General features: G+C 31.9%; 1 protein-coding gene across 1 annotated transcript; it reads right to left on the reverse strand.

Moving 5' to 3' along the window:
• Positions 1 to 3918: 3918 nt before the first annotated feature.
• On the reverse strand, positions 3919 to 13692 carry LOC126769239 (uncharacterized). Its single transcript, XM_050487877.1, has 6 exons — positions 13470 to 13692; positions 8076 to 8272; positions 5641 to 5889; positions 4844 to 5027; positions 4419 to 4591; positions 3919 to 4080 (listed from the first exon to the last, which is right to left on the reverse strand). Exons 1-6 carry the CDS (start codon positions 13690 to 13692, stop codon positions 3919 to 3921), a joined length of 1188 nt encoding a protein of 395 aa, XP_050343834.1.
• Positions 13693 to 22754: the final 9062 nt, after the last annotated feature.

Genomic DNA, 22754 nt, shown 5'->3' on the forward strand with positions numbered 1-22754 from the left:
AAAGTATGCATCAGTTTAAGAGACTATTAAAATACATGTTCAAAATAATATAATATAACAAAATACATAATATGAAACAAAATGTATAATCATGTAAAATCATTTATTAAATTTAATGGTATAAAAGTAGTAAATATAAAATAAAATCAATAATAATAAATTCTCACTCACTCATACCACTTGTTAGCTGTACTTAATCCGTATATTTGCGATAAGACTAGTCTATCGACAATAATACAAAGCTTTCACAGATACTCTCTTCGAAATTGTATTTTTATATCATTTAATAATATCATGTATACATAATGCTTTGCCGCGCCGCTTGGCAATTGCTGTAGAAATATTATGTTCTCATGTTAGTGAATGCGTTTCTTGGTGAGAATAAAGTTTCTTCAATCCCAACCTAATATTTATTTAAGTTAAGTTCATTATAAATTATGTTTCAATGTTATTTAATTTCGTGATATGATTTTTACAACTACCAACATTAAAATGATTTGACTTTTGTATAAATAGCGATGTATTTACAATGAACAATCATAATTATTGTTGAAGTAAAGCAGAATGGTTACTCTGCCTGTTTTATAAATATTGTTTATAACACAACACTTCTTTCGCTATCCTGGCCCACCTTGTTTTTCAATTGAATTCTTTATATTTTATAAATCCTGTAGAGTTTAAAAACATATATATACATATTTTTAATTTTGTGCAATTATCTTTTTTATAAAATATATTTAAAAAAAATAGTATTTACACTTATTATAAATGAGTATTAAATGAAAAAAAATAAAAAATTTAAACTCCTCAAAATAGCTTGATCGTAAATATCTCAATTTAGTCCTATTTATTATCTCATGATAGATTTAGACGTTGAATTGAATTCAACAATACAATAAAGAAAAATATTATTAAAAATAATAATAATAGCTTTGTTATTCAGGCATGGAGACCCATAATTTTGTTACATTAATTACACATTAAATATATTCGTAATCACACATTAATAATATTACATAACATACAATACACACATTAACAATTCGAATTATAGTTATAATAAAAATAAAAATAAATAACAAAAAAATTATATTACTTTAATTGACAGTTGTTTCTGATAGTGACAGTTCAAATCGCTTCCAATTTAGGAGTTGTTCGACTAAACAAGAAATTTTAACTTTTGTTTTTATTTTATCAAATCGAATATTGTTTGGTCATAGTAGTAATTAATGAAGCTAATGGATATTGTGTTTGTCTATCCCTATATATACATATTCAAAAAAAAAAATTTAAAAAAGCATAAAAAAATGTAGCAAATAAATTTGCAACTACGATTGCCATATTGTTTTATGAAACGCTTTAAGTTTATTTAAGTTGTGACTTTTCAATTTGGAAACAGTCCATAACGCCAGTTAAAAATAATAATAATAAAAGATATTTCTAAGAAACTGGTCCACGCTTCTGATGACCCAAGAGCTGGCGCTTATTTAGCCCAAAGGCTGAGTCTAGCGGTACAGAGAGGCAATAGTGCTAGCGTCTTGGGTACAATGCCACAGGACAATCTTTTAGACGGCGTGTTTCCGCTTTAAATTTGTAATGTGTATTTTGTTCTTTTTATTTTAATTTTGTATTTTATAAAAATGTCTATACATAAAATAAATTATAATAAATACCCATTATATATTTTATATGAATTGAAATATTATTGAGAAAGGTAAGGTATAAGTAATACGAGATGATACGCAAATATGAAAATAAGCGGACTTCGACAACGTCTAGCCAGACATTCGTATAAGTCAATAAAAGATTATGAATTTTGTCACTTGATTAATGAATCACTAAATCGATTTTGATGAAATGAAGCAAGCCTGAACCCATGAAGGACAAAGGCTACTTTTTCTCTCGAAGATCTCCGATATCCCTTATATAGCATGCGGGTGAAGCTGAGAGCGAACACTAATATTGTATATAAAGCTGTATTAAAAATGTCGAACATGTTTTATTGGGCATAATAAATTATTTCCATTCATTGTAATAAATAAGCACTTCTCAAATATTATTTTCGCGTTTTCTAAATAATTATACAAAGTAATACTCTCCAGACTATAAATCAAATGTACAGCACGATATTATATTTTTTATACGCATTTCTTTCGTTTAAGGTTCGTGTAACAAATAGTTTTAATTCGCGTTAATTCGTTTTGTAACAATCCATAGATTTAATTATCGAATGTTCGTGTGTATATATATGGTTACAGTAACGCAAAAAAGATGTAGTATCTCTTAAAAATATATAATCTTTTTAAAATAAACTAATCATCTTTTTAAAATAAAATAAGCGATGATATTTTTTCTTATTTTTTTCGCATTTCTTTCGTTTAAGGTTCGTGTAACAAATAGTTTATATAGAAAACTAGATTATCGCTTGAACTAAAAAATTTAGCCGAGATGACCCAGTGGTAAGAACGCGTGAATCTTAACCGATGATCGTGGGTTCAAGCTGGGGCAAGCATCACTGAATTTTCATGTGCTTAATTAGTGATTATAATTCATTTCGTGCTTTACGGTGAAGGAAAACATCCTGAGGAAACCTGAACGTGTTTAATTTCACTGAAATTCTGCCACATGTGTATTTTACCAACCCGCACTGGAGCAGCGTGGTGGAATAAGCTCCACACCTTCTCCTCAAAAAAGGAGAGGAGGCCTTTAGCTCAGCAGTGAGACATTCACAGGCTGTTACTACTACTAAAAAATTTAGTGCTTTGTTTGATAAAACGTCTTGTATAATATTTTCATAGATTAAAACTAAACTAAAGGTTATATTCAGTTGGAAAGGGTTGTATCGATATAACCCAATGAAAGTAAAACACTCGCCGCAATATTAATTCTTGCCTTTCGTTATATTGCGTTTTTTTGTTCGCTTGTTTAGATTGACATGGTGATAGGTGATATTGCTTTTTAGCGGTAGAATATGGTAATGTGGTACCGTTCCAGACGGGCTTGCACAAAGCCCGTCTGGAACGGTACCACATTCTTATAACATATTCTACCGCTAAAAAGCAATACAAGCGCAAGATACCTACAAAATATCTTTGTTCCAAGGGTTGGTGGCGCATTGACGATGTATTCTTACAGCGCTAATGTCTATGATCGTTGGTAACAATTTGCCAACGATCATAGGACATTATCGCTGACATTTTATTCACGCTGCCTATTTCATATAAATAAAGATTATACATTGTAGGTATATGGGTTTTATGGGTTTATTCTTTAAAACCATTATTAGCTCCAACCAGGACTTGACTCCAAGCCTTATGTCCGCAGTCGGTGTGTTTTTAAGTGATTATTTATGTAAAATAATCACTTAAAAACACACCTGTTCTCTTTAAACACCCTGAATTAATTCCATAAAAATTCCATTTTTAAAAGTAAACTGAAATAATATGAATTCCGATGTATTTCTTTCAGCCATCCTTTTCTATATTGTGATTTTTCAAACCGAAGGTATTTATTAAAAAAACTGACCAGACATTATTTTCGATATATTTGAAATAACAAGTTTCTGTATTCCATACTTTTTGATTAATCCTGAGTTCAAATGAAGGATATTTTTTTTGCAAAACTATGTTTTTGACGAGAATGGTAGCAAAATAGCACACCACAAACGACTACGCGCAAAATCTTGTAGGTTCGTTATGAATATATGAATTTTTTGAATCAAATCATACCTTCAAACGATTGGAACAAAAATATTAAAATAAAAAACAAATTTCAATAATTTAAATAACTTTAATAAACCTCGACGTAGCACTTAAAATAACTTACATATCTACCCTTTTCATAATCTTTTTAACAAGTAATTACTTGTTTTTACTCCTGTTCGCCTTCCATATCTTGTTCTGGTTTCGAATCAAATCATTATTTATCATTTAAACTGGCTTTTGTTTGCTCAACAAACTCTTTGACGTCAGGATCTGTTTCAATCATCTTTTTAGCTTCTGGCGAATCTATATCCGGTGCTTCACCATGGAAGGTTTCTTCGGTATATATTCGATTCGTCTTTCTCATTGTCCCGTGCCACTGTGAAGTAAATGACATAATGTAACAATTGTAACATTTTTTGTGGTGTAACACCACAATTGTCATTAATTATATATAATCTCATTATATACTACTTGACCTAAAGCTATCGGTTAAGGCTCGCAATTTCATGATTAGATTATAGACTACTGAGCGATTAACGCATGACACGTCACGAATTTAACATATGTTTTATCAATAGATCTAAAATATAGATTTATACTTATCATAATTATTTATTCAAATTTGTACAAGATTTGATAAGCAGTTTTAGGTAATTATACTTTTTGATATTTATTGATGATGTCATGAATTGTTAATTAGTGTTACAAATGTACCTTGTCCCATAGAGACATATTGAAGCCGAAATTGCAATGGAAAAACTCGTGATGCTTATCATGGAATTCTGCCTCTGGTTGCCAAGGCTGCCACCACTGAGCTTTGAAGTTGATACCGGAGTGGTCGATAATACCGTGATAGTAGTTATACATGGCAACAGCGGAGAAAGATACTGGAAACATAATTAACGGTCTTACAATCTTTGGATCTTATGTAAATATTCTAACACTGATTAATTGTGAGCACCATAGTTTGTCATAATAAATCTCTTGTATTGTGACAAAAAATTGTGAAATGAGGGTTCAATTTACAAATATACGCATAAATTGAATTAGTTGAAATCTTTCAGGTTAAATTAGTTATCGATATATATATATATATATATATATATATATATATTACATCTAGTAGATTATATACTTACGCCAATGGACAGGTATAGTAAAGAGCGGCAAGCACATTGTGAGTTGGACGTGCATAATCTCCACGGGATGAATCGCAGTCACAGAGAAGGCAGTCGGTTGTTTATACTTGTGATGAAGTTTGTGGAAATGCTTGTACAGCCATGGCGTGTGGTACAAACGATGAAGAATATAAGTGGTGTAATCCTGAAAAATAAGTATTTATTTTTCAAGCATTTTTGTATTATATTGCCTCATGAACTACTAAGTTAATTAAAAAGTTAAAAGTTTTAGTTTTGACAGATATTGTTGTTGTTATACATAACATCACATCATATGTCAAATAAGACCCATTTTAAATGAATTTACGTTAAATGCTTTCTTGCAATAAATTAAACAAAAGAGCAAACGTTAATTCAAACTATTTTAAAAAGCAAAAAATGCATGACATAATACTATTAAATTGAAACTATCGGAAACTTAATAATTATTAAGTTTCCGATAGTTTCAATTTAAAGGCTTTAAAGATACATCCATTCAGTCGTTTAATCATGCTTGCACTTATTTCAGTATTTTGGGGTTAGCCCTGTAATGTATTCTGTAAGAAAAAGGAATGGGAAAATTTTGGTTCAGCCATCTGCCTGGAGGCAGCATCCTCAAAAATGTATTTGCTAGTGGTTTGGTTACACTATACAACCTGTTGATGTGCAAAACGATGATTGTATTGATGGATTAGCTTATTTAAAAAAAAAAAACTTTCGTATTTTATACCGGACACCATTTATTTAATGTTAAATGTAAATAAAATTAGTATACACACCTTGTAAATGAAAATTATTGGAAACTGAAGGAAGAACCACAACCAGCCAAACTCATCGAATTGGTAATACACGGTTGATGGGTTTCCGTTGTAGATGTAGCAAGCGAGAAACGCTGAGAAAGATCCAGTTACGATAAGAGAAAGCGTTCCAATCATAATCTCGTGTCGTTCAAGTTCTGGGGACAACCATTTGGTTGGCTGAATCTTCCACTCATGTGCTAAATGTCTTCTTCGTACGTAAAAATACCACTGAAACAATATATTATATAGTTATATTTCTACCAGTGTTGGAAACTATTTCGATGATTCCGATGATAAATCAAATGGCCTATAAGTCTCATAACGCAGATGTAGATGAGAAAATTTAGGCAGTTATAATTGATGGTACAAATTGAATTATTTTTAAATAATTTAAAATAAAATTTCTTTCACCATTGATCTCTTATTTATATTAAACAAATATTAAGCATAAGAGTATTTCTTAATAAGCTTCATGGCTGAGATACCGATATAATGCCAAAAGTTTTTCATTTTTGCAGCGTTAATCTGCACTCCACCGCGTTAATTCGTTTTGTAACAATCCATAGATTTAATTATCGAATGTTCGTGTATATATGGTTACAGTAACGCAAAAAAGATGTAGTATCTCTTAAAAATATATAATCTTTTTAAAATAAACTAATCATCTTTTTAAAACAAACTAAAATCTTTTTAAAATAAAATAAGCGATGATATTTTTTCTTATTTTTTTCAAAATTGCGTCACTTCTAAATACCTATCAGATAATAGCTACAGTAACAGTAACAGCCTGTTAATGTCCCACTGCTGGGTTAAGGTCTCCTCTCCCTTTTGAGGAGAAGGTTTGGACCTTATTCCACCACGCTTCTCCAATACGGGTTGGTAGAACACACATGTGGCGGAATTTCAATGAAATCAGACACATGCAGGTTTCCTCACGATGTTTTCCTTCACCATCAAGCACGAGATGAATTATAAACATTAAGCACATGAAATTCAGTAGTGCTTGCCCGGGTTTGAATCCACGATCATCGGTTAAGATTCACGCGTTCTAACCACTAGGCCATCTCGGCTTCTTAGATAATAGCTACCACAGTACACTGTTATTTCTATTGCCTCAACGATTGTAATTATATTTTGATTAATATTTATGACAACATGCAATCACTCATAAAGTTCGCAAGTACTTACGGAATGTTTTTATTTTATTATCTAAAATAATGAAGTATAAATAGTCTTATAAGTACTAATTCTGTACGCGTGAAAAAGATAATGAAAAATTTGGTAATCGGTATTTATATTTTCACAATAAAACTCAAAAATATATAGCATACTTTTGCTTTGTACAGGCTACTATCTAAAATTTGCTGGACGTAATGTTTTGTTAGCAATTATCGACTTTATTGAAGTATTTTTAAGAAATTAAAGTTGAAGTACTTTATGAGTAATGTATAATTTTAAAGCTTTTGCATATTTCAGATTAATTATTTTCAAAACCCATATACATCGGAACTTGGAAGGCTATACATAATAAATAAAAAATCCTACATAGTTAAATGCGGAAGTATTGTCTATTAAAGCCACCGCAGATGTTCTCTTTTTAAATCTCCGGTAGTAGATTTTCGGAAATCCAATTTTAAGTTACCGTCTTTTTTATCTTACATAATGTACGGTAATGTAAAAACGGGACGAACAAACTTTTTTCCAAATAAAAAGTAACCTACGTCACTCTCCAATCCCCATACTATATTTATCAAAATAACAATTGAATATTATTTCGGTCAAGAAATTCTCAATACATAGTTTGCACGTTGGCCGTATTTACAATTCCGTGTTTGTATTTAAGTATAGGATAACATGCCTCACTCTTTTTTCCAATCGCTAAAGTGTAAGTGTACATGTGGTGTACTATTTTGATGAGTTTATGGTCATGGTATAATGGTCAATATCGCAGATTACTTTCTGACTTTTCACGACCGTTATCTGCAGTGACTTTCGACTTTTTACAGTAAGGCCCTACAGACTATGCCACACTAGCCTTGGGAGGCTTTTTTACAGAATAAATTTAGACTTATTAGGTAATTTATTTTGAGTAATCTTTATTTTAAGAAACGGTATAAATCAACTTCTTTGAGTTGATAATAATAGATTTAATAGTATATGTGAAATCCAAATCTCATGAATCATATAAGCTAGACTGTCAGTTATTATTATCAGCACTCTGCTGATCAAATTATTATAAAGTTCTTAAAAGTATTTCTATTACAGAAATAGTACTCTTTCCGTAATAGAAGTTTTTTTCTACAATAATACATATATTATGAAATTTATAAGTCATCAATCTCTATCAGATTAAAATACGATTTATGAAATTTATTATCTGTAATCACATATTGCTTAATCAAAAAATAACTTACGTGTAAAAAGCCGCCTATAGCAAAATACGTGCCAAACGACACGCAATGGGCGGATATGAAAATAAAGGCGAAATTTTCCATCTTTAAATTTTCTGACGTGAACATCTTGTATATTTCCTCCGTTGTCATATTACGGACCGTCTGGGTTTGTCCGGTAATCTGTTTTAAAGCTGTGACTAGTATAACCACCCATTCTCCTGGAAAGTAATATCATATTAATAATAATGAGACTCTTCGTGTCCAAAGTCTTAAATACGCAGCGCTTAATAAAGGAATCAGAGATTTTTTCCACTATCTTCCTTTTTAACATTCCCTTCAAATAATTATTTAAAGGAATAATAAAGACCCAAATCAGTCTACTCTGTCCTTGAAATAAGTACCTACAGCCGCGCCGTACGTAAACACGCTATAGGGCTGCCCGCCTATAGTATTTTAATTTCATCTACCTACTTGAGTTTCTTTCTAGTATTGCGATTGTAAATATTATATTTTTATAAATTATTTTTATAAATATAAACTTATTTTTATAAATAGAAAGGTTTCAATAAAAATAAATTTTGTGTTTTTTGATTAGTAGCTTATTAAAAAACCTATTAAAATTTACATTATAATTACAAAATTTACTACCTATAAAATCATCAAAACGACACTGCGGCTGATTCGCGACTGTAGTTAAGGTTGCCAACCATACTTTACAATATCGTATTCTACTCATTTTAGGTAAATATAATTTACACTTTTGCTATTCTATTTACAATTCTTACTATGATGTAAATGAAACTCTTATATGGAAAATTACTGAACTGTTTTAGATACTTCGAGGAACATGACATCTATAAATGTAATAAAAAAATGAGTTGCATGTTTATTTAAATTTAAAATGGGCATGTAAAGATAGCTTCCAAAAATTTGAGGATAATAAAACTTTAAGTGTGTACTAGAAGCACACAAAAATATTTCTTCAAGAGAAGAAATAAATAATATAAAAAAATTAAAAATATTTTTTTATTCCAAATGCTATCTTTACTTTTCCCTACTTAAAAAATGTGATACGTTATTTTTTTCAAAAACAGTTGGCAGCACCAACTTTTGTGTACCGAGTGTGTACCGAACTCGAGGCGCGTAGTTATGACTCGAGTTCAAACCGTTTGTGAAAAGACAACACTCAGCATGTATTAATACTGTGACAAAGGGATTCGATTATAAAATAATCTATCGAAAATATAAAATAAATAAAAAAATAATTTCTAACAAAATTTAACCAATTTAAATATCATTTTTAAGATGTCAAATAATAATAAAATGAAAATTTGATTGTATATTACAATTATTGTAATTTTATATTACAATAAAATTTTCATTTTATAATTATTTACATAATATAATTAAATATAATATAAGTGAGTGTAATTGCTTGTCTGATGTGCCTAGTTTATTTATCGAAAATCGGCAGTTTCCCTACTTTAAAAAAAAATTATGGTGTGAAAGTATATCAGCCTCTTTTATCTAGATTTTAGCTTATTTGACTGCTGATCATGAGACTGTGTTTCAATTCCGGATCAGATAATCGACAATTAATAAATTATTTTGTCAAACTTCACTACCAGCCAATTGGTACACTGTTATTATTATATTTTATTTATGAACACATCTGTTTGTCTATCTTCTTAAATCAGTAAGCTGCTTATGTAAACAAATTAATGATTTTAAAATGACATACATCTGATAGCACAAGTTGACCTACCAAGATTAAAGATAGAGGTTAGGTATTGAGAAAGATGTTGGCTCTGTATTTTTTTCAACTGGTGGTATTTTGTGCAAATCCATTAACTTTTAAATTACTGAAATGATTTTTACCATTATAAAGCTACGTTATTCAGAATGAACATTGGCTCTATGTATTTTATTTCAGTAATAATACTATAAAGATCTATTCTCCTTCACAATAATTACATCTACCAGCACAACTAGTATACTATAAAGCTCAGAGGTTCGTTTTCAAGAGAGCGCTCATCTCAAAAACTCTTAGACTTGTTTGAATTAGAAAGGAAAAATATTGACCAAATAACTTTATGCTACGACCCTAAGGAGCGGAGTAGTAACCACAAACGACGATATGAAATGTAATCGAGTATACTCCAAATTATCGCTGGCAGAACCACGGGTCAGTACTGTATTAAATAAAATATTGATATTCATTTACGAAAAAAATGTTTAATCTAATCTCATCAGCAATTAACAGGTAGTAATGTCTGATACGTCACGGTTACTACCCGCGCGACCTGTAGATAACCTTAAAAAAACATTATGACAATGTTCAAAATCAATAACTTAATAAAATTTGCTAACTGGCATTGTTTGTGCTCGATATTTTGGTTATTTAATGGTACTTTAAATTATGGCATATAACTTTAATGTAAACAGATAATGAAACACTAGACTATTATCATATCAGTGTAACGGAATATTCGGTCTAGCTTATAAGGCCGCAGACACTGAGGTCTCACGTTCAAGTCGGGCCAGTAAAAATATTATTGGCCCGTAGCAGTAGTAGTCAGTGGTAGCCCTCAAAAGGGTTGACAGTGTTTACACTACCGTGCCTCGAAATGAAAATAAATCCATCGATCCTGCGTCTAAACGATTTCCGGTCGTATCGGGTTTGCCGTCCCATCAGATTACAATAGTGAGGGAATAGTAATCTCTATTGCTTTACTTCCACACATACTTGTGTACCATGATATTGTCTGCCCAGTTGGCTATACTCTCTATTGTATCTCTTATAGATCTACGTTGCTTATTGTCACTATAACTATCATAATTATATATTATAATCTTGTATAGAATAAACCGAGAAAATAAAATTTAAAGCACTTCACCAAAAAACAAAGGACGAAAAGTTTTGACGGAAAATTTACTACTTTAAAAATATATCACCAAAAATTATAATATGATGATAAAATAATTAAAACGAAGATATTAATCAATTTAATCTGTTACTATGGCAAGGTCAAATGATTAATAAAAATATTTATATTAATTGCTGACAATAACCGATTAAAAAAACCATCAAAATCCGACAAAACTGACAACCATTTTGTGCTTAGAGTCTAACTCAATTACTAATAAACTTTGTATAGTAATTGCTTAGTAACTCAATGCCCTGTCTTCTTCTTTCGTAGACAAATTACTGATGACTGAAAGTGAGTATCATTGTTAAATTGTTTACGCAATACAGCGACAAAAGGAGAAGACCAAAGACTTTCCAATTCCATTAATTTCACCATTCTGCGACATTTTATACTAACTACTTTTTTTTTATAGAATAGGAAGGTGGACGAGCATATGGGCCACCTGATGGTAAGTGGTCACCAAACGCCCTTAGACATTGGCATTGTAAGAAATGTCAACCCTCGCTTATAGCCAATGCGCCACCAACCTTAGGAACTAAGATTTTATGTCCCTTGTGCCTGTAATTACACTGGCTCACTCACCCTTCAAACCGGATTACAACTATATCAAGTATTGCTGTTTTGCGGTAGAATATCTGATGAGTGGGTGGTACCTACCCAGACGAGCTTGCACAAAGCCCTACCACCAGTAGAAGAGATACCTGTTATAAGTATAAATGATAAAAAAGAATAAGTAATACGTTTCTTGCAAGTTTCTTATTCAGAATCCAAATTTCGAATCAATAGTCTCACAATAGTAGGTTCAAGTTTATTGATAAGATAACGACGCAAATTCGCTTATAAGATTCTAATTAAAAATATTTATTTTGATTTATACCCTTCGATTGAATTTTCTATTAACAGCATAAAATTATTCTGAAATTCTAATACCACAATTTCAATTCACATTCGCAAAGATAATATTCAATCAATACCAGTACATTTAAGATAATAAGTATCGTCGCGATAAGTAAATACTCATTGAAATCATAATTACGTAAATCCTTTAAATACTTAAATGAATTTGATTATTGTATAAAAAATATGTTTTCAATACACTTATTAACAATTTTTACAATATGAGTAGGTAGGTGTGCTATATAGGATCCAAGCTCTTTTGGATCAACATTTTAAATAATTAACCAAACAATATGAATGCAAATTATATAGAGTAAAATAATCAAATAAATTTGGATAAAAGAAACATTAAAGAAAACGAATTATTCAAAAATATATTATTCACAGTAAATTTCCGAAGCATCCTGAAAAAAATATAAATAAATCTAATCCAAGTCTTATCATCTGTTTACAATTTATCCTTGAATAATGAATCTGGTAAAGCATGAATATATGCTACATATGTTTGATATAATATAATGCTATTAACTTTACTGCAGTTGTATTAAACAGACAAACAACAGATCTTACATTACGCCATGGTGTAATATTCTTCTATTTTCATGTCAAGTATCCTGTAGAACTATTCTGTTACAACAAACTTAAAACTCGCCGTAGAAATCGACCGATGAAAGCAATATTGACTATAATAATAATAACTATGTCCTCTAGGCCAATCTCAAGAGAGATTAGCCAACTTCGCAGGAGATATTATAGTGCACAAGTTTGTGCGCAAACGCAGGTGCACTCTCTATTCTCATTTTTTTTTATATATTCGCCGGGAGGACAAATGACTCTACTCCACCTGATGGTAAGTGGTAGTAGAGTCCAAACGCGACGACGGCCAGTACAGACGGGAAAAACGTTCTGCACTAGCCGCTAACTAATAATAATAATAAATCTTATAATCCCATGGGATGGCAATCCGACATGACCGGAAAGAGTGCAGGCGCAGGACCAACGGCTTTACGTGTTTTCCGAGGCACGTGTACACACTTCCAACTTCCAGACTCCAGGCTGCTACTGAGAATTTTTTGACGGAAAAACCCAATAACTTTTTATTGGCCCGACCTGGAAATTGAACCCAGGTCCTCCGGGTCTGCGGCCTTACATCAAGCCACTAGACCAACGAAGCAGTCTGGCTCTACTATTACTACTAGTACTGGCTATAATAATTATAGCACTTAACAACAATTCCGACATCCGAGCCAGTTGTAGTTTCTAATTTGATAATCAATAAGTAAGTGTAATGCTTCTATACTGAATAAAGGATTTTGACTTAAAGCGTATCAGAATAAAGTATAAGCATAGGTCGGCTTTCATCATTTCACTAATAAGATACGAAGTGAAGAATTTTTACAGAATAGCAATGCTGATGTTTTGATTATAATAGTACTTTTATGTCAATTTAATCAAATCCAGAGTACACAGGTTTCTTCTAGGCAACCGTGCTACATCCTAGACCGTGTCGATGCTTAATATCAGGCAATACAACGGTCAAAAGCTGGCCTATAAATAATAATTATCTATATTAAATTAATGTTCTTACCTCTCAGTGTAGCACCGAATGTGAAAACGGCAAATGTTGCTATAAATGTGCTTATAAATTCTGGTAATCTTTCGAAGAATTTCTCCAAAGGTTCTGAATATTTTTCTATCCATCTTACTCCATCTATGAGAGGATCCCAATATTTTGTTTTTTGTTCTTCATCTACCTTTTCATTTACCTCAGGTCCATTGCTGTGCGACCTTTGTCGCACTTTGTTCGTCATCCTGATATCGATAAGAGAAATAATTATATTTCTTATAGATAAGTGTACTAAAACCAATAAAAAGAATGCTATTATTATTTATTGTTCATCTAATTAAATATTTAGAGGCTGATTTACTTCTTCAAATTCTTATTAACTGTTACTATTGACTATTAAGCGACCTTATTAAGAATTAATTAATGAAATTCTGAAGTTAAAAAATTAACGAATCTATTGATATTTAAACGATTCACACATTGCGGTTAAAACTTAACACATACTAAAAATGTATAATTTACACAATAAAAGATAAATTTATCATAAATAACATAACAGTAAAAATACGTAAAGAATAAAACGGTACCTTATTAACTTATATCACCTTCATTAAAACACTTTTTATATGCCCGTCTTGCTTGCCAAATTGATCACACACAAATGATCGGAGTCGTTTTTTTTTTTCTACAAAAAATAATTACGATAACAAAACATTCTTACGTATTGGTTAATAAAAAAGTTGTGATTATTTCGTTGTCTTATCTAATTACATCGTGATGAAGTGAATTATAATGATCAGGTAGGTAGTTAATTATGTTCCATACTTCGGGTGTTGAATATTAATACTTATAGTTTTAAATAGTTGATGAAAGAAAATGAAATGTACCGTCCAAATTTGGACGATAAACGAACAATGACATTTTGTAATGGAAAAGCCGTTCTTCCTCGCTGGTCAGTTGTAGTTACTAATACCTATAAAGCTGCATATCCGAGCCTGGCTTCCACCTACTAGGCTTCAGGCTACCAGGGTTTGGTCAATAAAATTTTTAGTTTTTTCTTAGTCTCAAAATTCTCAGTTTTCTAAAATAACCAGTGTCAAGGAATAGCAGCGTATCGTCAGTCAAGTGATCGCAGAACTTGCCCTCCCCCGTTTCCTAACTACTCTTTGTTATGAATTTTGGAAGCAATCTTCGAAATATCTGGTTATTAAGACGGAATCTTGTAATTTAATTTGAAATGTACAGGTCTTGTTTAGTATGTACTAACAGAAACTTTGCAAGCGCCTGTACCTATTCTATGGAAAAAACGTTATAAAGATAATTTTTATTGGTGGTAGAGCTTTGTGCAAGCTCGTCTGGGTAGGTACCACCCACTCATCAGATATTCTACCGCAAAACAGCAGTACTTGGTATTGTTGTATTCCGGTTTGAAGGGTGAGTGAGCCAGTGTAATTACAAGCACAAGGGACATAACATCTTAGTTCCCAAGGTTGGTGACGCATTGGTGATGAAAGCGATGGTTAACTAAGACTATTGAATGAATTGTTTTTATGTTTATTTTCACATGTATTTCATTCTCGCTTAAAAACATACTGTAAATAGATATGAGCGATAAAGCAATTATGTATTCAAATAAAATCTTAACGATAATAGTAGTATAATCTCAAATGTTACAAAAATCAACTTGGTATTATTATCTTATCAAACGGATTTCATAATTGCAATCTATTAGTCAGTTGCCGATTTATTTTATTGATGAAATAAATTAAATAATAATTGACAAAAATATATTACGATAGTTATTACGACGAGCTGGTTGGCGTAGTTGGTAGATACTTGCCTTTTACGCCGAAGGTGATGTGGGTTCGATTCCCACCCAGGACAGACATTTGTGTGCATGAACATGTCTGTTTGTCCTGAGTCTGTGTGTAATTATCTATATGAGTATGTATTTACAAAAGAAAAGTAGTATACGTAGTATATCAGTTGTCTGGTTTCCATAGCACAAGCTTTGTATAAGCTTAATTTGGGATCAGATGGCCGTGTGTGAAAAATGTCCCAGGATATTATTGTTATAATTATTATTATTATTATTATAAAATGTAATAAATAAAATCAACTTAATAATAATACTAGATAATTGTATTATTGTTTTCATAAGCAGATAAAACAGTTTTACAAACTTTTATCTAATATCACTTACTATTACTACTACTAGTATGCTAGTGTGTGGATCAAATTTTACAATTGATTTTTAAGCAAGTTCCACCTAAGTGATTCAGCTTAAATATTTTCTCACATTTAGAAAAATGTTGATTACACTTTTACCAGAAGGTAGCAAAGCAATCTAGAATAGTGAGTTAGACTCTGCTGCTCAAAAGCGTAAAGTAGCCCACAACAAGTAAGATAATACACCATCAAAATGTCAATAAGTAGCAGCGATTACACTTGCTGAAGATGGGAGCGAATTTAAACAGTGAAGGTAGTAAGTAAAGCACACATATTACGGCATCCACGTACCACGTAAACTCTTGCATTGATAAGGTAGTGAAGAAATTAAATGCCTTTAGTATCAAACTTTGCAGATCTTGTATAAGTAAGGATTACATCGTTCTTCTTCATGCGTAGAAGAAATACTTTTATTTATTATAGTATTGGTAGGCGGACGAGCACTTCAGCCACCTGATGGTAAGTGGTCACCAGCGCCCATAGAAATGGGCATTGTAAGAAATGTTAACCATCCCCTACATCACCAATGCGCCACCAACCTTGGGAACTAAGATATAAAGTCCCTTGTGCCTGTAATTACACTGGCTCACTCACCCTTCAAACCGGAACACAACAATACCAAGTACTGCTGTTTTACGATAGAATATCTGATGAGTGGGTGGTACCTACCCAGACGAGCTTCCACAAAGTCCTACCACCAGTTGGCAATATATTTAACCGTCGTGTATTGTTTCCTATTTATCTATTCTCTCAATAACAATCCCACTTAAAGCCTTAGACATGTATTGCCGAGTGCACGTGTCATTATAATTGTTATACTTGGGTAATTGATAAATATATAGGTAGCCATTGTAGGCCATATCAAGAGGTATTATTTTATAGTTATATATTCGTATGCTCATTTTATACACAAATAATAGACATTTTAATATAATTATTTTTACCATATATAGACATAGAGCTTTACTGGTAACGGAAACACTCATATGATGACCCTGTGTCTGATTTCGATTACGACGGTTATTCATAATTTGCGCAGTTAGATGGTCTCGCTTAAGAATCGCGCAGGACGTATTATTCTACACAAGTATGTGCGCAAACACGAGTGCACTCTTTATTTCTTTACTCCCATAAATCCTTTAATCCTTTATGTCGGTAAATCGAACAGAGGTCAGACTTAGGACTACAAGCTTTACCTGCTGATTATGTATGTACGTGTGACATCTCCTTTTCGGTAATGCCTCTATTTGAATATAACTAAATCTCGTTTTCGCAACAAATAAGTTTAATCATTCCTTGCTTATGTTTACCTCAATTAATACGACAATTACGGCGAAATTTTTCGTCTGCAAATATTACATGTTATAAGAGTATATTTCAGTTGATTGAAACTCTTTAATATTGATATGATATTAACAAACAGCGATCGTAACGCGCTAATTCTCCTTAGAGATTCTACTTAAAGATTGTAACGCGCTAATTCTCCATGATGATATTGTAAAAAAAATTGTATTTTTAATCAAAATTTTTTTTAAAATATATATATATTAAAAAAATTTATATATAATATATATAAATATATAGATATAGTAGAAAAGTATTGTTAATTTAATCTATACGCATTTTATATATGCGAAAGTAACCATGTATGTCTGTTACGTTTTCTTGGATAATCCACAGAACGAATTTGATGAAATTTTGTATGTAGCAAGCTTGATCCCTAAGAAAGAACATAGACATTATCTATACGTAGGTGTAATAAACAGTTTTTGTTCTCTCACCTAGCACCTGTCACGCTGGCAAATCCACGGGCAAAACCTTGTAATAAATAAACCAAAGTTTGTTTTTTAAATAGTATTTTAACCACTTAATTTATACTAGAAAGACAAACGATTAAATGGGCATATGATTGCAAAAGACCATTATAAACATTTGCACTAAAATATTAACTATTCCTGCATGGGTGAATTTCCGCCAAGAGGATCGATTCGAGAATTGCGATTCAACGTGAAAATACTGCTAGCATTCTTGCCACCATTCCACGCGGTCATGATTTTACAGAAGCTATTTTCAATTCATATTCATATATAATAATTGAGGCCTTAATGAAAATAATTATAATTATGTTTTAAATTATCAATCAAAACTTAATATACTTCACGTAGGTTTTACAGAATTATAATAAATGTCAATCTACTATCAGTTCAGTTGCGCCACGAATTATTTATTCCTACCGCGATTTACATTATAATCCTTTGTGCCTGTTATTTATCTATCTTGATAATAAGCTAAAACACCCAATTTCGAACTATATTAACTGCAATGGTGCGGCACTTAAAAATACGAGTAGGACAAAGCCTTACACCAGTGCACCTTTTCCGTCAAGTTCTTTGCTTAAGGTTTATGAGTTGTAAATGCTTCATAATTAATGATTTTGATATAAAACATCTATTGACGCACCTCGAGGAAATACCGATTCGTATGCCGTGATGGCAAACGGAATATTTTGTCGTCATGCTTTTTATGTCCTTGAGAGTATACACACGCCACGGACACGTACTAAGTACTTCTTTGCTTAATTTATTATTATTAGAAATAATAAAAAACATAGAATTATTTTATAAAGAAAAGTGTTCTATATTTATTTATTGTTTAAATAGGTAAGAATAGACGTATTATAAATTTATTCACACAAATCGCTTAAGTTGGAAGGTTATCGTACAGTTCTTAAACATAGGCATTACAAGAAAGAGTTACGAATATAAAAAAAAATGGGACATATAATCGAAAAGGTGCTTAATATCAAATGTTCTTATGCTATGTACATAGAGATGATCTTTAAGCTTTTATGTTAAGAACGAACTGAAAGCTAATTAAAAAACACAATTATGAAATTTTGTATTATGTGGCAAAATGTCAACAGACCCATATAGATTTCGTCATCATGTGCTTAGTTATATAGTGTTTAATGGTAAAGGAGGCCTTAGCACATCAGTGGTATATTCATAGGCTATTATGACGAAAAAGTACAATAGTAATACAATAGTAATTAATCTGCTTTGTTGCTATGAAATATTTTCAATTACTCAGTTTTTATACAGAATTTTTGTGTTTTTTTCTATTACAAAAGCACTTTGTACGTAAATAAAGGGGAAATTACAATTATTATTATAAACATCTATTTTACATTTTTAATTGAAGATTGAGTAAATAAAATGTACAAAATACTAAATTTTATTAAAATCCAACCAATCGGTGGTTCACATTGGCCCAACTGCCATCTCGTGGACAATACTTAAAACACTAAGATGGAGCCCTTACGGACCGGCGTTTGTTTTAGTTCACTAAGATTTACAGAGATGGCGTTTGTTAGAAAATAATGCTTTCAATCCATCATTAATTTTTGAGTTTTTTTATTTTATCGAAAACGTAAATAATGTAGTTGAATTTTAGGGTTGTATATACATAAAACTATTCTCTATTTAATAAATTATTTCATCATATGTAAGCACCATCTGTTGAAATATTTTTTATCTGACAGCAGTTTATTATTGCAAGCTAGTACAGTTGATTAAAAACAGGTGTCACTGTATTAAAAATAATGATTCTAGTAAACTTTAACGTAATTCGTAATATAGCATGTTAAACATGTATATGCTAAAATAGGATTTACTTTTCATTGCTATGTTTTTCGGCAAGAGAAGCAAAAGCTTTTCTGAAAAGCTGAGGCCTTCACAGTAGCATGCGAAAGAGATCCCGTGGCGATCTTCGTTAAGACGGAAAGGATACCGCTGGTTTTTTAGTGGGTAATCCGATGTTCGGGGCGCACTCGGCGCCTTGGACATCGGCGAGCCCCACATACACCCCAATTCCCGTGTGGGAAACACGTTACGCGTTTTTCCAGCATTAAAAAAAAGGGTACGAAACCTCAAAGATTATTTTTCTTTGCTGACTATATAATTGATTCTAAGCTAAGAGGTTATGAACATATAACATTTACTTCCGTCGATAGCTTAACACATTAATTAGTTCGGTATTTTGTCACAAGTTATTAATAGTAAGGATTTTTTTTAATTATTAAAAAAATTTCGTGTCATCTGTATACCAAAACAAAAAGTCTAGTGGCTAGATGTAAGGCCGTAAACCCGGAGGTCCTGGGTTCAATTCCCAGGACTGGCCAGTAAAAAGTTGTTTTTCTGTCAGAAAATTCTAAGTGGCAGCCCGGAGTCTGGAAGTTGGAAGTGTGTACACGCCTCGCAAAGTAACGCATTTGGTCCTGCGCCTGAATTCTTTCAGGTCCTGTCGGGTTGCGGTCCCATCGGATTATGAGAGCTAGGGAAGAGAGAATGCACCTGTGTTTGCGCACACAATTGTAAATCTACTGTAATATCTCCTGCGCAGTTGGCTAATCTCTAAGTTGGCTAATGGCCGCCGTGGCTGAAATTGGTCTGGAGGACATTATTTTTTATACCTAAGCCCCGTGAGATTAAATGTTTTTTCAGGATATAAAATAAAAACTATTGACGCCTATAGACGTCATAACAATTACTTAACTATTGTCCTACGTGTACTGTAGTAACTCTGTAACTCTGAAAATGTTAAAACTATAATAGATCATATTTAGCTGGTTTCTTGAATCAAATAATATATTTTTGAAATAACACGTAAAATACAGAGAATACAAATTATTTATAAATTTCCTTGAAATTTTACGAACAATATTCGTGCCTTGTGTGGCTTGAATCATTGTAGCGATATGAATAGTATTCCATTTATTAATTTATCTCCAAACCACAGTTTTGCATCACAAAGGAAGGCAGGATGAGCAAATGCGATTAGTGACCCCGTTGAGATACGAGCCGCTGGCGATTTCCGCATACATAGGGTTGTATGATAAACTTTGATTTAAACTTTCACGTACTATATACTCGTCCATATTGAAATTATAAACTGGTGGTAGGGCTTTGTGCAAGCTCGTCTGGGTAGGTACCACCCACTCATCAGATATTCTACCGCAAAACAACAATACTTGATATTGTTGTGTTCCGGTTTGAAGGGTGAGTGAGCCAGTGTAATTACAGGCACAAGGGACATAAAATCTTAGTTGCCAAGGTTGGTGGCGCATTTGCTATAAGCGATGGTTGACATTTCTTACAATGCCAATGTCTAAGGGCGTTTGGTGACCACTTACCATCAGGTGGCCCATATGCTCGTCCACCTTCCTATTCTATAAAAAAAAAAATATTCAGAAAGAATGACGTCAATAAAAGTAAATTACTGAAATAATCTTTTTAATAAATAAAAAATAGTGTTTACATGTTTGCTACGCATTTTAAGTTTCTAAGCCAGTGATTCTCAACTACTGTGCCGCGGCACTTTTGTGTGCTGCGAAATTCTAAGTGTGCCGCCAAATTTTAGATATAATTATGTTAATATTATTAAATAATATGTTTTAAAAAGAAAAATCCTTTTAATAGGAATAGTAATTTAAATATATAAAATTATATTGGGTCCGTAATCTATTTTAAGCAGTGTGTAGTAAGTAAATAATTTTTAAACTTATATTTTTCTTTGTGAAATTTTGAAATCGTTAAAAGTGTACCGCAACAAAAAAAAGGTTAAGAATCACTCTTTTAAGCTATTGATGAAGTTTTGGTAAGGTGTTCTGTTTACGCCAGCCAGTCCATAAAAAATAAGATTTTTTTCTTTGTATGCTTATTACTTTATATAAAATGCTTATTACTTTTTATATTTGAAGAGCCGATTGGCGTGGTTGGTAGATACTTGCCTTTCACGCCGAAAGTTGTGGGTTCAATTCCCACCCATTTGTCCTAAGCCTGGGTGTGAAAAGTAGTATATGTAGTATATCAGTTGTCTGGTTTCCATAGCACAAGCCTTGTACAAGCTTAATTTGGGATCAGAATGCCGTGTGTGAAAAAATTCCTAAAAAAAAATTAAAATGGAATAATATTCTTTAAACCTTTCAATAAATAAACAAAACGATTTTTTTAAATCCATTATGCTCTTTATCGTAGAATAAATTGATACAACACAGCCTATTAATATATAGTAATTCATACGTAAGTAGCATTATTTGAAGATTAATTTTATTTTTCATTTCATAAATAGCTTTTTTGTTGTAATCTTATTTTTTTTTTGTGACATATTTTACATTTAATCAAAATAAATATCCTATTTTTAATTCAATCTAATGTTGTTTATTTACTATCGATGAAATTTATTCTGAAGGACATCACTATTGAACAATGAATTCCACTTGACGCACCGCCCTCCGAATTACCGATCGCTTTTCTATTAAGCCGCAAAGCACCGGTCTACCCCAGCGTAGATTTATTGTGAGTTATTATTACATGAAATTGATATTCTCATTGTGTTTGTAAATTGTGAATACCTATATTTATTTATCATTTGTTAATTTTTTTTATAGAATCGGTAGGCGGACGAGTATATGGGAACCTGGTGGTAAGTGGTCACCAGCACCCATAGACATTGGCATTGTAAGAAATGATAACCATCGCTTACATCGCCAACGCGCCACCAACCTTGGGAACTAAGATGTGCCTGTAATTACACTGGCTCACTCACCCTTCAAACTGGAACAAAACCATACGTTGTACTGCTGTTTTGCGGTAGAATATCTGATGAGTGATTGGTACCTACCCAGACGAGCTTGCACAAAGCCCTATCACCGGTAGATCCTATCACTTGATGAAATGAAAATGAAGAAAAATGCTTAGAACTAATTATTGTGTTGTATAATTAACGGAACGGAAAATAACGGTTTGGGTAATTTGACATTTATTGCAGACAATTTGTAATATGTGGGCAGAATCTGTATTTATGAGTTATTCTTTTGACACTTCCAATCAACAATAATCTCAGAATTTCAGATTTTTAGACTTAGTTTGGCTGTGCGTTCATAGCCAGGACAAATGATTTTCTGAGTATAGATTGGCACTTTTTTTTAACGCTATAAAAACGCGTTACGCCTTTCTCCCACGGGAACAGTGGAGTGGTATGTGGGTCTTGCCGGTGTCCCAGGCGCCGAGTGCACCC

This window comes from Nymphalis io, chromosome 6 (genome assembly GCF_905147045.1).
Source record: "Nymphalis io chromosome 6, ilAglIoxx1.1, whole genome shotgun sequence".
Classification (NCBI taxonomy): domain Eukaryota; kingdom Metazoa; phylum Arthropoda; class Insecta; order Lepidoptera; family Nymphalidae; genus Nymphalis; species Nymphalis io.